The 13,779-nt window shown below is 42.2% G+C and overlaps 1 protein-coding gene across 2 annotated transcripts in view; it reads right to left on the bottom strand.

Moving 5' to 3' along the window:
* Nucleotides 1–4,423: 4,423 nt before the first annotated feature.
* IL16 (interleukin 16) overlaps nt 4,424–13,779 on the bottom strand; it is a 127,194-nt gene continuing 117,838 nt past the window's right edge. For both annotated transcript variants that reach the window (XM_044279567.1, XM_044279566.1), the window contains 3 exons: nt 11,881–12,121; nt 9,184–9,315; nt 4,424–5,520 (listed from right to left, as the gene is read on the bottom strand). In XM_044279567.1, the coding sequence (XP_044135502.1) occupies nt 5,342–5,520; nt 9,184–9,315; nt 11,881–12,121 (552 nt within the window). In that variant the 3' untranslated portion in view covers nt 4,424–5,341. The remainder of the gene's footprint in view (nt 5,521–9,183; nt 9,316–11,880; nt 12,122–13,779) is intronic.

Genomic DNA, 13,779 nt, shown 5'->3' with positions numbered 1-13,779 from the left:
ATATTGCATAGATTTGAAGCAGGCTTCACACAGACCCTCAGAGGCAGAAGCTTTAAGCCTGCTATTTCTTAAATCCTCATGTTAAAGCTTTTATACCAATGTAATGAATTAGTAATATTAGATGTCTGGCAGTAGTGAGATGCCTACTGACCATGAAGTTATCCATAAAAGAACTTTCATTTAGAAAGTTAGGGGGTCATTTATCGTTTGAGATCATTTTTATGTCCGTTTTAAGTCTGGTTTTGCTTTGTGTGCCTGCACCAAATTTATGAAATGGCGCACCTTAATAATGTATCTGGCGTGAGTGCAATGGAGTAGTTTGCAACTTTTTTGTGACTTTTAGCTCTTAAACATAGAGCAAATTTAACCATATGTTGCAGAAAATGTTGCAGTTGCCATGACTTGAGACTTTTTTAGACCACAATTCTGACTTGATCTGATTCGATAAATGTCCCCCTTAGTCTTCAGAAAATGATTGCAGAATTTAGAATTGTAGAATTAGTCCATTTTGTAAATTATGGTAATTATTGAACACACAATGACTGCAAGAGTTTTATCCAGATAGTTGAGTTTTATACGTGATGTGTTGAAGAGCTTTAACATAATAAAATATCTAAATTAGCAACTTGTACAATGGACTTCCTAAGCAAAGACCCCCATGCAGTGACCTAAGCAGTGGAGTCCAAGCCATGCTGTTTCAATGGGGGTTAGACCAATTCCTCACCTAGGTCTGACGGATCCCTAAGGAGGAGGAATGGAACTGGAAGGAGGGCCACAGGGTGAGTACAAAGAAAAGCACCTTGTACATATCAGTATCTCTCATATTTACACTGAGCCTCCAAAGCTTACAGTATCCTTGGCTCACTTGTGAAGACATTCCCATACATATACTGTTTGTGCGTTTTTATGGAAGACTGCACTGGTCACTTTCTATAAACTATGTCCAGACTAGAGTCAATGTCCAGAACTAAGAAAGCTTAGAGGGGTTGCCTGGGCAGAAGAAGAAAAAATCTTCGCTGATTAATGTATATAATAAAAGTAAAACACTAATATGATATCTGTTTGGTAATTGAGCTCTTATGTGAGATTTTATCTCCCCCTTCTGATTGTCTTCTTCTCCTCTGGATGCAGTGAGAGGAGACGATACGTCACAGTCCCGCCAGCCTACCTCTCCTCTAGCTCATCAGAGGTCACATGACTGCATATCTCCAATGCATGTGTGCAAATGTGACCTCTGACATGAGCTAGCGGAGAGGGGTGGTGGGGGGGAGGGGGCTGTGACACATCGTCTTCTCTCACTGCATTCAGAGGCTGAGAAGACAGCTAGCGTGAAATCAGAAGCTACAACACTTCCTGTCTGTGGGAGGGGAGATAAAATCTCACATAAGAGCTCAATTACCAAATAGATATCAAATTAGTAACTGTTTTACTTGTGTCATATACTGTACATTCAACAGTGAAGAGTTTTTTCTGCCCGGACAACCCCTTTAATTTTTTCAGTCTTGCACAAAATATTAGTTCATCTGATGATTTGCATAATGCCATGTGCTCTTACCAGATGTACTAAGTAATATTCATCTCATTATTTAATCTATTGAAATCATAGACCAGTCTATATTTTTGTGTTTGTCATTGTCGAGATCTCAATATTACAACTGCTGGCTTCTGAAGAAATCTCATTACATGACTGTACACAGAACATAAACTCCTCTAACCCTTCTTAATTACGGTAGGGTACTCGAAAGACCCATCTGCGGTCTTACAATCGTCATTTACATAAAAACAATGTTTTATGGCCCCATTAAGTTAGTAATTGGAACATTCATACAGTTCAATGGATTGTGACAGCTGGGAATGAATATCACTGTACTCCTTTACTGCCTAAATTTATATTCATTTTATTTTTTTATTTATATTATTTTATGCAATAAAGTTAAAACACTTTACTCTCATGTGGGTGTACCTACTGCCATATCCTTCACCCTCAGGCATGCGCTTTTGAGCAGCCCTCTTGGGAAGGGCCCTTCCTGCTCAAGGTTATATGTACATTATAGCGGCTGCATTGGAAGTTGATGTTGTTGTCTTCATATGTGTGCATACTATACAGGTTAAAGGGGTTGTCCTGAGAATATATAGCTTTTCAGAGATGCCTGCCTCTGCTATGGAAAGAATCCTACTTAAAGGAGTTGTCCGGTTTCAGATGCTCTAATATGAGCATCAGACCATTTCATGCTCCAATGCTCTCCCTTGCTGTTCGCTGAATCGCACAGGGCAAAGGCTTTTTCTGGAGATCCAGTGACGTACTGGGTTCTCCATAGATAAAGCTAGGCGGAGGCTTCCGCCTAGCAGTGAGCCCAGTGACATCACTGGCACTAATGGGCAGGCTCTAGCGCTGCCCTAGCCGTTTCACAGGCTAGGGCAGCGCTAAAGTCCGCCCATCAGTCACCGGGAACACTGCTAGGCAGAAGCCTCCGCCTAACAGTGTAAAAATATAAACAAACATCCCTTGCCCTGTACGATACAGCACAGGGCAAGGGAGAGCATTGGAGCATGAAATGGTCTGATGCTCTTATCAGGGGGCTGCCTGGGTAAAAATGGGGAAATGTCCTGGTTCAGCTCTGAACATGGACAACCCCTTTAACTTGTGGACACATCACTGGTTTAGATAGTCAATGGCTGCAGCAGAGCAGATGACCATGCCCTTGCTGGTGAGAAAGTTAACAACCCTTGGACAGGAAGTTGAACAGCACATAGGACCGGAATGGTGGGGAGTACGTAAGTATGATTCTTTCCATAGCAGAGGCAGGCTTCAGGCATCACTGAAAAGTTATTTATTACCAGACAATCCCTTTAAGGTTCTTGTCTGATAATATAAAGCACATTTTGGTGTGGGTTTATTAAAGATAAAACCTAAGGAATGTGTCTACAGGCTCTATGCAAAAATGAATGCATACTGTACAAATTCTGGCAGTTTTTTTTTTATCTATATAGCATTCAACTAGAGTCAAGCAAGTTAAATATTGGTTTACTACATTTACTGGCCTTTCTTTCCAGACAAGAAAAAGTGCTATGAATGTAAAATTAAAAGGGACAATGTGACTTGGCTTTATGTCTGCATAGTCCATCATCATTCACCATCAGACACCGACGTATAGCTGGCAATACCCAATTAGGCTGAGCTCAAACAGTTACTCTAGGTCAGGGCTGGCTAACCTGCGGCTCTCCAGCTGTTGCAAAACTACAACTCCCAGCATGCCTAGACTGCTTACAGCTATCAGCCTACAGCAGGGCATGGTGGGCATTGTAGTTTTACAACAGCTGGAGAGTCGCAGGTTGGCCAGCCCTGCTCTAGGTGACTGAAAACCCAATGTATGCTTGCACTACAAATAAAATTGTATTAACCACTACACACACTCAGTTAGTAGGGGCTGATTAGGATCAAGGCAAGTGGTTGATAACTTGTATTTCTATTTAGATTTTGTTAAATGGAGTCTGTCAGCAGTGTTGACCAAGCAACACTACTGACAGTCCTAAATTAGAGTGCAGGACAAGTATACCGTTTGCTGAGCTTTTATTATCAGGAGTGGTGTGAATATGAAGTTTTATTCTGCCAAATTCTGCTCTTGCCCAGGGCAGAGCCTCACTGTGAAGTGCTTTCTGTTCTCTGCACTGAGCTGCTTCACAGTACCACCCCTCTGCTCTGAGTGACAGCTGTACTGGTCTCCTGGTCGGTTGCTACAGCTGTCACTCAGAAAAGAGGGGAGGGACTGTGAAGCAGACAAATACAGAGAGCACTTCCTGGAAAAGCCCCACCTCCTTGGCACTTGCAGGAGCAGAGACTTGCAGAATAAAAGTTCATATTCATACTAATCCTGATAATAAAAGCTCCACAAAAGGTATGATTGTACTGCTCTACCAAGCCCCCATCTAGTACTGCCAGTGGTTTTGCATGGTCAAGACTGCTGACAGACTTCCTTTAAATGAATTTGGTAGAATAATATACCATCATATTACATCCAAGGAATATTTTAAGACTGAAGATTAAATAGGGTTTTCCTGGACTCAGTGGGCCCCACAAACCCATCTTAATTACTCACATAAGAGGCCGCTTTCACACGAGCGAGTTTTACACTCTGGACTCGGAGCGTGAGTATAAGATAGCACCTGTCCTCGACTCCTAGCACTGCCGGGTCGCATAGCATATTGATTTTTGATGCTATGTAACCTTTACAGTTCTAGAATGTATTGGATAACAGTGACATAATGCTGTCACTGTTATCCAATACATTCCAGACCTCTAAGGGTTACATAGCATCATAAATCAATATAATACTATGCGACCTCGGCAGTGCTAGGAGTCGAGGACAGGTGCTATCTTATACTCACGCTGCGAGACCCCGACAGTGCTAGGAGTTCAGGACAGGTGCTATCTTATACTCACGCTCCTAGACCCCGGCAGTGCCAGTATTTCATAACAGGTGCTATCTTATACTCACGCTCCGAGACCCCGGCAGTGCCAGTAGTTCAGGACAAGTGCTATCTTATACTCACGCTCCTAGACCCCGGCAGTGCCAGTAGTTCAGGACAGGTGCTATCTTATACTCACGCTCCGAGACCCCAGCAGTGCCAGTAGTTCAGGACAGGTGCTATCTTATACTCACACTCCGAGACCCCGTCAGTGCTAGTAGTTCAGGACAAGTGCTATCTTATACTCACGCTCCTAGACCCCGGCAGTGCCAGTAGTTCAGGACAAGTGCTATCTTATACTCACGCTCCTAGACCCCGGCAGTGCCAGTAGTTCAGGACAGGTGCTATCTTATACTCACGCTCCGAGACCCCAGCAGTGCCAGTAGTTCAGGACAGGTGCTATCTTATACTCACACTCCGAGACCCCGTCAGTGCTAGTAGTTCAGGACAAGTGCTATCTTATACTCACGCTCCTAGACCCCGGCAGTGCCAGTAGTTCAGGACAGGTGCTATCTTATACTCACGCTCCGAGACCCCGGCAGTGCTAGGAGTTCAGGACAGGTGCTATCTTATACTTACGATCCGAGTCCGGAGTGAAAAACCTGGTCGCGTGAAAGCACCCAAAGTTTGTAATATACTTACCTTCTAGAAGTTGTGTGGAACCTAGTAACGGACGTGATGTTGAGGTGAGATATGAGTAATTACAGTGGGGTTGAGGGCCCTCTGGGTCCCAGAAAACCCCTTTATTCTGCCCTGTCAATCTCTTTCCATTTCTGCACCTTCAGTAAGTTTTGCATTGTTTGTGTAAACACCTCGGCAAGGATAAATGCAGCTGTGCAATAGGCTATACGTTTTCTTTACTGTGCAGCTATATTCATTGATTGCTGATAGAGTCAGTGGTGCGAGCCCGCCTAATAACAGCGAGTACTGGACCATTGGGCAGCATCTTGATGGCAGTCCAAGCTTCGAACCGAGTAAGACCTTGTAGGTTGATATTCCCTAACTGCAGTAATTCATCTCCTGGCTGGACTGCATCGTTCTTGTCTGACACACCTAGGAAAACAAGGATATGGCGAGTTAGATGTTAAACTCCATATTACAAGTTATTTCTCACTGGAAGACAGAGTGGTTCTATCAAGTGTGATTGCTATGTTTCCGTACTAAGTCATAAGCAATATGTGATGCAGTCCATAAAGGTAAAAGTGCATAAAATGTGTATCTTAGGCCTGTATTCGCTGTGCCCCTATGTTGAAATATAATAGTGGTATATGTAACTAGTGTGTACCCCTATTCCTAGAATTAAGTGGCAACTCATTAAAAATCTAAATGCAAACTTCTTAGTATACTGCCTGTACGTATATGCTGTGATAAATGCCTTGCTGCACCAATGCTGAACACACACAATGCCTGAGGCGATGAGACGGTACTAGATCCTCAGCCCTGATGGGGAATTGTTTTAAACAATTTTACATACACTGTAATTTCTGGGTCCCTATATATTCGGCCATCTGTTGTAGTTTCCCTCCGGCGTGGTACAGAAACACTAAAGAAAACTGATACCAGATTTGATGCCACGGTTTTCTATGACATCTGACACATCAGTAACACTGGATGCTTTCCTGCCCTGGACAGCATTTTTCTTCCTGGCGATCTCTAGCTATGGATGCTGGGTTGGTGCAAAATTGTCAGTTGTGGCTGCCCAGGTGCTCATTCAGACGGCCGTAGTGTTTTGCAGTCCGCACACGGCCAGCACTATGATAGAAATAACTATTCTTGTCCGCAATTGCGGACAAGAATGGGACATGCTCTATCTTTCTTGCGGGGCCGCAAAACGGAACTACGGATGCGGACAGCACACGGTGTGCTGTCCGAGTCTTTTGTGGCCCCATTGACATGAATGGGCACCCTTTCCACAAAATTGAATCATCTGATGTCTGTTAACTCAGCCTTAGTTTGATAGAGGGGGCACATGCAGCTGCTAGGCACACCTTGGAGAAGAAACATCAGTTGTTGGGGGTTAGTCAGGGTACCCCCAGACACTTAGACTGGCATTTTAGACGCCAGTCTTAATAACCCCTTCTTGCGCTAGTGGTGGATTCGTCGAAGTAACGTAGAGGCGCCAGCCTCTCTATAACTTTGGCGCATCCACCACCGGTCTAAATGTAAGACAGCTTCCTTGCTGGCTTAAATTTAGGCAATTTTCTATGCCTAAAACAGGCAAAGAAAATGATGAATGGGACAGACCTGCCGGCCCGTCCCTTCCCCGCCCACATCATGCCCTCTTTTTTAGAACTGGCGTCAGCGGGGAAAAGTCGCAGATTGCGACGCAAATAACTTTTGAACCGCAATCTGCGACACGTAACTGGCCTATATCTGATAGTAAATGTCCCCCTTAGTTTAGCTGACCTAATTGTAATATTTATGGGCACACTATGGTTATTAGAAAATGGCTTTAGTTGCTTTATAAGCAGTGCGCATACATATAAGGAAGGACAAAAAGCTTTATGCAGCAGTGAGAGTCCTCTATTTTAAGGTCAGCGGGTGAGGAAGTTGGAAGGACTTTTACAGAAGTAACCTAAGCTTTCCATACATTCACATAAATGTAATGCACATTACAACAAATGAAATGCTTAAATAGGAATCAGTATTTTTATGTATACAAGCATTTGTACATTTTGGTGAAAACAACATTGTACGATAGTAGTCAGTGCTGTACTCAGAGAACTAAAAGCGGCCTACAGTATGTATAGCCAAAGGCTGTACTTCTCCTGCTAGGTGTGCCACTGCCCTCTAGGGGTCTCTGTTGTTAATGTAATACAAAACAGTGAAATGTTTTTTCTAGATATTTTTTGCAGTATCTACACTGCAGTTATAGTGATAATGGTTATTGGTAAATTGCTATATTGTAATCTTTCAACACATCTTGAGTTTCTATGTTAAAAGGACGTTGTCACCAGGAAATTCACTGGTAAACCAGGCACAACTCAGCTGAATGCAATGACATCTTACACTTCTCCAAAGCATTTGACACTGTACCACATAAAAGGTTAGTATATAAAATGAGAATGCTCGGACTGGGAGAAACCGTCTGTATGTGAGTAAGTAACTGGCTCAATGATAGAAAACAGAGGGTGGTTATTAACGGTACACACTCAGATTGGGTCACTGTCACTAGTGGAGTACCTCAGGGGTCAGTATTGGGCCCTATTCTCTTCAATATATTTATTAATGATCTTGTAGAAGTCTTGCACAGTAACATATCAATTTTTACAATTTTAACACTGAAGAGGACAGTATACTGCTACAGAGCGATCTGGATAGATTGGAGGCTTGGGCAGAGAAGTGGCACATGAGGTTTAACACTGACAAATGTAAAGTAATGCACATAGGAAGGAATAATGCAAGTCACCTGTACATACTAAATGGTAAAACACTCGGTAACACTGACATGGAAAAGGATCTAGGAATTTTAATAAACAGCAAACTAGGCTGCAAAAAACAGTGTCAGACAGCTGCTGCCAAGGCCAATAAGATAATGGGTTGCATCAAAAGGGGCATAGATGCCCGTGGTAAGAACATAGTCTTACCACTTTACAAATCGCTAGTCAGACCACACATGGAGTACTGTGTACAGTTCTGGGCTCCAGTGAACAAGGCAGACATAGCAGAGCTGGAGAGGGTCCAGAGGAGGGCGACTAAAGTAATAACTGGAATGGGGCAACTACAGTACCCTGAAATATTATCAAAATTAGGGTTATTCACTTTAGAAAAAAAACAACTGGGGGGAGATCTAATTACTATGTATAAATAGATCAGTGTCAGTACAGATATCTATCCCATCATCTATTGATTCCCAGGACTGTGACTGTGACGAGGGGACATCCTCTGCGTCTGGAGGAAAGAAGGTTTGTACACAAACATAGAAGAGGATTCTTTACGGTAAGAGCAGTGAGACTATGGAACTCTCTGCCTGAGGAGGTGGTGATGGTGAGTACAATAAAAGGAATTCAAGAGGGGCCTGGATGTATTTCTGGAGAGTAATAATATTACAGGCTATAGCTACTAGAGAGGGGTCGTTGATCCAGGGAGTTATCCTGATTGCCTTATTGGAGTCGGGAAGGAATTTTTTATTCCCCTAAAGTGGGGAAAATTGGCTTCTACCTCACAGGATTTTTTTTTTTGCCTTTCTCTGGATCAACTTGACCAACTTACAGGATGACAGGCCGAACTGGATGGACAAATGTCTTTTTTCGGCCTTATGTACTATGTTACTAGTGATCCATTACTTTTGGAGAAAAGGTACTTTAATCTGTATGCAAATTAGAGTAAGCACACCGACAGCAGGTCCAAACCACTGTGCAGCCTTGCTTCCCCCTGATTTATCTGCCAGCCCCTACACCTCCTTCTTGATTGAGAGGGCCAGGGAAGATGACTATGTAGAAACCTGGTCCTGTCAATCAATAATGAGAGGGAGGGGCTTGCAGAGGAATCAGAAGGGGCAAGGGTGCACACAGTGGCTTGGGCCCGCCGTCAGTGCACTTACGTATTCATTTGCATATGGATTAAAAGTACCTTTTCTCCAGAATGATGCACTGCATTGCTAAGGGAAAATACCACTTCATTCAGCTGAGCTATTCCTACAAGGCTAACACTCTCTTCTTGATATGTCAGGTCATACTGTATAAATGTTATCACATAATGATGAAATATGCCTACCTTTAAATATCCTGTTAATGACAATAGGCTTGTCTCCATTCACAGATCCTTTTCCTCCATCTAAACTGAATCCTAGACCGGACAAATGCTTTTCGAGAGTAACTGTCATTGTGGATCCTGCACTGTCCGAAGCTATCAGAAAGGAATAAACATATTCTATAATAAATGTTAACAATAGAATATAGAGTTATATCAGGTACCAAAAAATCCAACCTGATGGGAAAACATAATTGTATAATAATATATTACCATTGGTAGTAGTAATAGTAGAATTATTGTCACCACTGCCACAACTCCATCTTTGAGTCTTGCAGAGAAAAGCTCTCATAAGAGGCTGACAAGGCATGATTCACATTCATGGTTTTATTCCTCTGTAATAGGATAATAATATCCGGGTTGGACTGGGGTTCCTTGAGCCCACCAGAGAAAATAATGGTGAAAAAGGGAGCTATCCGCTTCCTGCTTCACCGCTCCGCTGAGCTCCGGCGCTCCCCAGTAGGCTGCACTAGCACTAGCAACGCTGGCTGTGTGGAAGGAGTGCTGAAAGCCCGGAAATCAGCCTCCTGCATAGCCAACAGGTGAATATTGAGGTTTTTTTTTTTTATGGCACTGGAGGGGGCAACTAGGAGCCAAAGGTAGTTATTAGTGCTGTGAGGGGGGTATAAGGAGGACATAACTACTGTGAAGGGGGCACAAGGAGGAAATAACTACTGTGAAGGTGCCACAAGATGGTCATAACTACAGTGAGAGGGCACAAGGAGGAGATAACTACAGTGAAGGAGCCACAATGTATGCAGACACACTGCACCTCCACTAAACTCCCACCATTTCAAGAACAGATGGCAGGTGCAGTGAATTTGAACATAGGAGATGTCCAATGGAGGTCATTTGCCTGATCACATGACCCTCCATCAGCAGTCATTTTATGGACAGAATCCACATTTATTCTGATACATAGGTTAAAAAAGGTTAACTTAAAACCTCAAGCGAAAATAATTTCAAGAAATATGTATGTACAATTATAAAAATATAATAAAATGAAGAAAGCTCCCAATTGGAGCTTCTAGTGATATAGTTTGAAAAGAATATGTTTAATTCAAAAGGTTATTGCTGCAGCTTTCAAAAACTGATATTTAAACAGGCATATGATGAAATAAATACTTGGAACAATGTGAACAAAGTTCAAGTTAAGGCAAATATAAAAAAAACAGGTAATTGTGGAAGTATTCAAGTCTATCAGTATGTGTGTATCACTTTGTTAGTTTAGATAATTCATCCATATATACACCACTCTGCTTTATATATGTGCCGCCTTCGTTTAGGTGGTTTATCCACAAATGTAAGTAAATGGTTAAAGAGTTAATCGTTCATTCACACAGATAAGTAACTGGTAAGCATTTGAATGGTTAATGTCTCATCCATGAAAAACCTAATGCAGCAATTCATATTTCATAATGTTCATCATGGAGAACTTGTTTACTGTTGAAATGACATTAAAAGGGGTTGTCCAAGTTATATTTATTGATGACCTATCCTCAGGATAGGTCAGCAATATCAGATCTTCTGGGGTCTGACACCCGGCACCCCCGCCGATCAGCCGTGCCAGCGCTGCCTCTTCATTGTTTACCTGCTCGCCGTTGCATCTGCTCAGCCGATCTGATATTGATGACCTATCCTGGGGATAGAACTTGGACAACCCCTTTAATGTAATTTCAACAGTAAACAAGTTCTCTATGATGAACATTATGAAATATTAATTGATGCATCAGGTTTTTCATGGATAAAATATTAACCATTCAAATGCTTACCAGTTACTTGTGTGGATGAACGATTAACTCTTTAACTATTTACATATCTTTGTGGATAAACCACCTAAACGAAGGCGGTACATATATAAAGCAGAGTGGTGTATATATGGATGAATTATCTAAACTAACAAAGTGATACACACATACTGAAAGACTTAAATACTTCCACAATTACCAGTTTTTTATATTTGTCTTAAATACTTGGAACAATGTGAACAAAGTTCACGTTATTTCATCATATGCCTGTTTAAATATCAGTTTTTGAAAGCTGCAGCAATAACCTTAAGAATTAAACATATTCTTTTCAAACTATATCACAGGAAGCTCCAATTGGGACCTTTCTTCATTTTTTTATTTTATTATATTTTAATTATATTTTTATAATTGTATATACATATTTCTTGAAATTATTTTTGCTTGGGGTTTGAAGTTGACGTTTTTTAACCTATGTATCAGAATAAATGTGGATTTTATCAATTACTTAAATTATATGTGTTGAACCAGATGCTGAGTGCCTGTCTACTGTTTTTTATATAGGAAAAACCTTTTTGAGTTACTAGTGACTGGGTGAGTCACATCAGTCAGAGCACCAATTCCACGACAGTAGGAAAGGAGAGCCGCTACTTAAAAAAAAAAAAAAAATATATATATATATATATATATAGGTATTTTATGGACAGAATCTCTGTGTGGACGGCATAAAAGACTTGGCAACAAGAGGGCATACCTTATGAAATATAGAAAATAGTGCAGAATTTAAAAAAGGCTATATTAATAAGTGCCATATAATTATCTTACAAACACAGTGGTCAACAGTAACTAAAGGTGGCCAACCCCTTTAATAATACAGTTATCCTGGTGCAATGTTCAGGGTTAGCTCTATACTCACTAGACTGTGTTGAGTCATCAGAATCAGCACAGCACTCTGTGGAGTCCATGGCTTGTTCTCCATCTTTATCTTTCTTTATTACAATGACAGTTTGCCTGGGGTGACGAGCCTGGCGCAGAATTCCTGTAGCATCAGTGTGGCTGACACCTTTCAGTGACTTCCCATTAATAGACAGAACTTTGTCTCCTTTTTGTATTGTTCCTTCTTGAGCAGTCAGTCCATCAGGGAAAACTCTGTGTACCTGCAACAGGATCCAAAAATCATGGACAACATTTGTTCAATGTTCCCTTAAGATAAAGTCTCCAAAGTAGTTAAAAGGTAGGACAGACTTCACAGTCTTTCTGTACTGGTGCTTTAGCCATCACAATATGGTGTTTTCGGTTCCTTACCACTGGTCGTAATCCACTGCAAAATTTTCATGATCTATTTTATCTTAAAATGTGTCTCCTGAACCATATGCAAGGAGATATCTCCCATGAAAAGAACCATCTAGCCAATGCCACCTATTGGAAGTGGCTCCCTACGAGTCAAGATCCAACTTTCCAACTTTGACCAGGGAACATAGCCAAACCAGATATCCATCCTGTTTTAAAGTGCTTGCCCCTCATCGCCTCTTTTCCAATAAGTCTCCATACCCTGGACTACTTCCAATAAGTCTCCATACAGGACTGATCTCTTTAAGACGATTCAGCACCCTGCCTAAGCCATCTCCTAACCATGAAATTGGAACAAAGAGAGTCAGATGTGTCTTGAAACTAGAGATTGGTGCAACTATAGAAATGCTCGTGCGGTATTTACTCACTTCTGTCAAAACTGACTACTTGGCTATGCCTCAGCAATGACTGGGGCACCTCATGAGTGAGCCCTGCCTCACAGTTTTAAAAGTACTGCTTAAAACTATAGAACATGGCCAAAAATATACTGTATCCTTCTCATTAGTGTTTACAGCCCTTTCTTCTGCACCCACTGTTGTCACATGCATAAATTCAAAATCATAAGATATAACCTACCACCTGTGAGGAAATACCTACAAGCACCAATGAAGTAGTAGAGTACACAGGCATACAAAACGGTACCACCACATGCTTGACCACTGTCACGAACCAGCGGGTGTGAACCCACTGTGCCACATGTCCTACCTCCTCTAAGGGCATTGTCTAAGTGAACCCCTCGATCTTCACAGTACCCCTTATGGTGGGGATAGACTTTCCCAAGGGGAACACCAGGTCACTACCTCTTGAGGGGCATAGACACACAAGGTAGCAGGTCCAGGCAGACCAGGAGATACCTGAGAAAGCACACGAGAAGGAGGAGGAGCAAGGGGAAAAACATACAAAAAACAGGGATACAAAAGAAAGTAGGTGTCCTGGAGAAGCTAGCTGACCAAGCACCCCCGAAGCATTCACATAGTCTGGTGATCAACCTGACCGCCTCCGTGCTTCCACCAGACTGTATGAGGGTCCTCAACCGGGGGCTCAACTACAGCCTGGTGGAGCAGTTTGACCCGGTCATGTTTGAGATTGATCTGTACAAAGCAGTTAGAAAGCTAACATTGAACAATATTCAATAGAATCCCATCCACAAATAAGGAAGTAAGAGAGGGTGAGTTCGCCAGCGCTTAAAGGTGCTTTAGGGTTTAGTACCACGGCCAACTTTGACCCTGTAGAGATAGCATCTTTACAATGGATGACGGGTTCATCACTTGACACCCCCACTCAACAATTGGAGGGAGAGGGGGGGGGGATCAGGTCCACATTTAACCCCCCCTGTCTGCTGGAAGTTCGATTGACATATTCCAACAGAAGGTCCTAGAAGGTGTGAAAGCCTTAGTATACCCCAAGGCCACCAAAAATTTGGATGTTGGAGAAGAAAAGGCCCTAAAGTGGCTGTAAACACGTG

This window comes from Bufo gargarizans, chromosome 2 (assembly GCF_014858855.1).
Source record: "Bufo gargarizans isolate SCDJY-AF-19 chromosome 2, ASM1485885v1, whole genome shotgun sequence".
NCBI classification, from domain to species: Eukaryota; Metazoa; Chordata; class Amphibia; order Anura; family Bufonidae; genus Bufo; species Bufo gargarizans.
The sequence above is the reverse complement of the archived record's forward strand: the minus strand, read 5'-3'. Positions and strand labels throughout refer to the sequence as shown.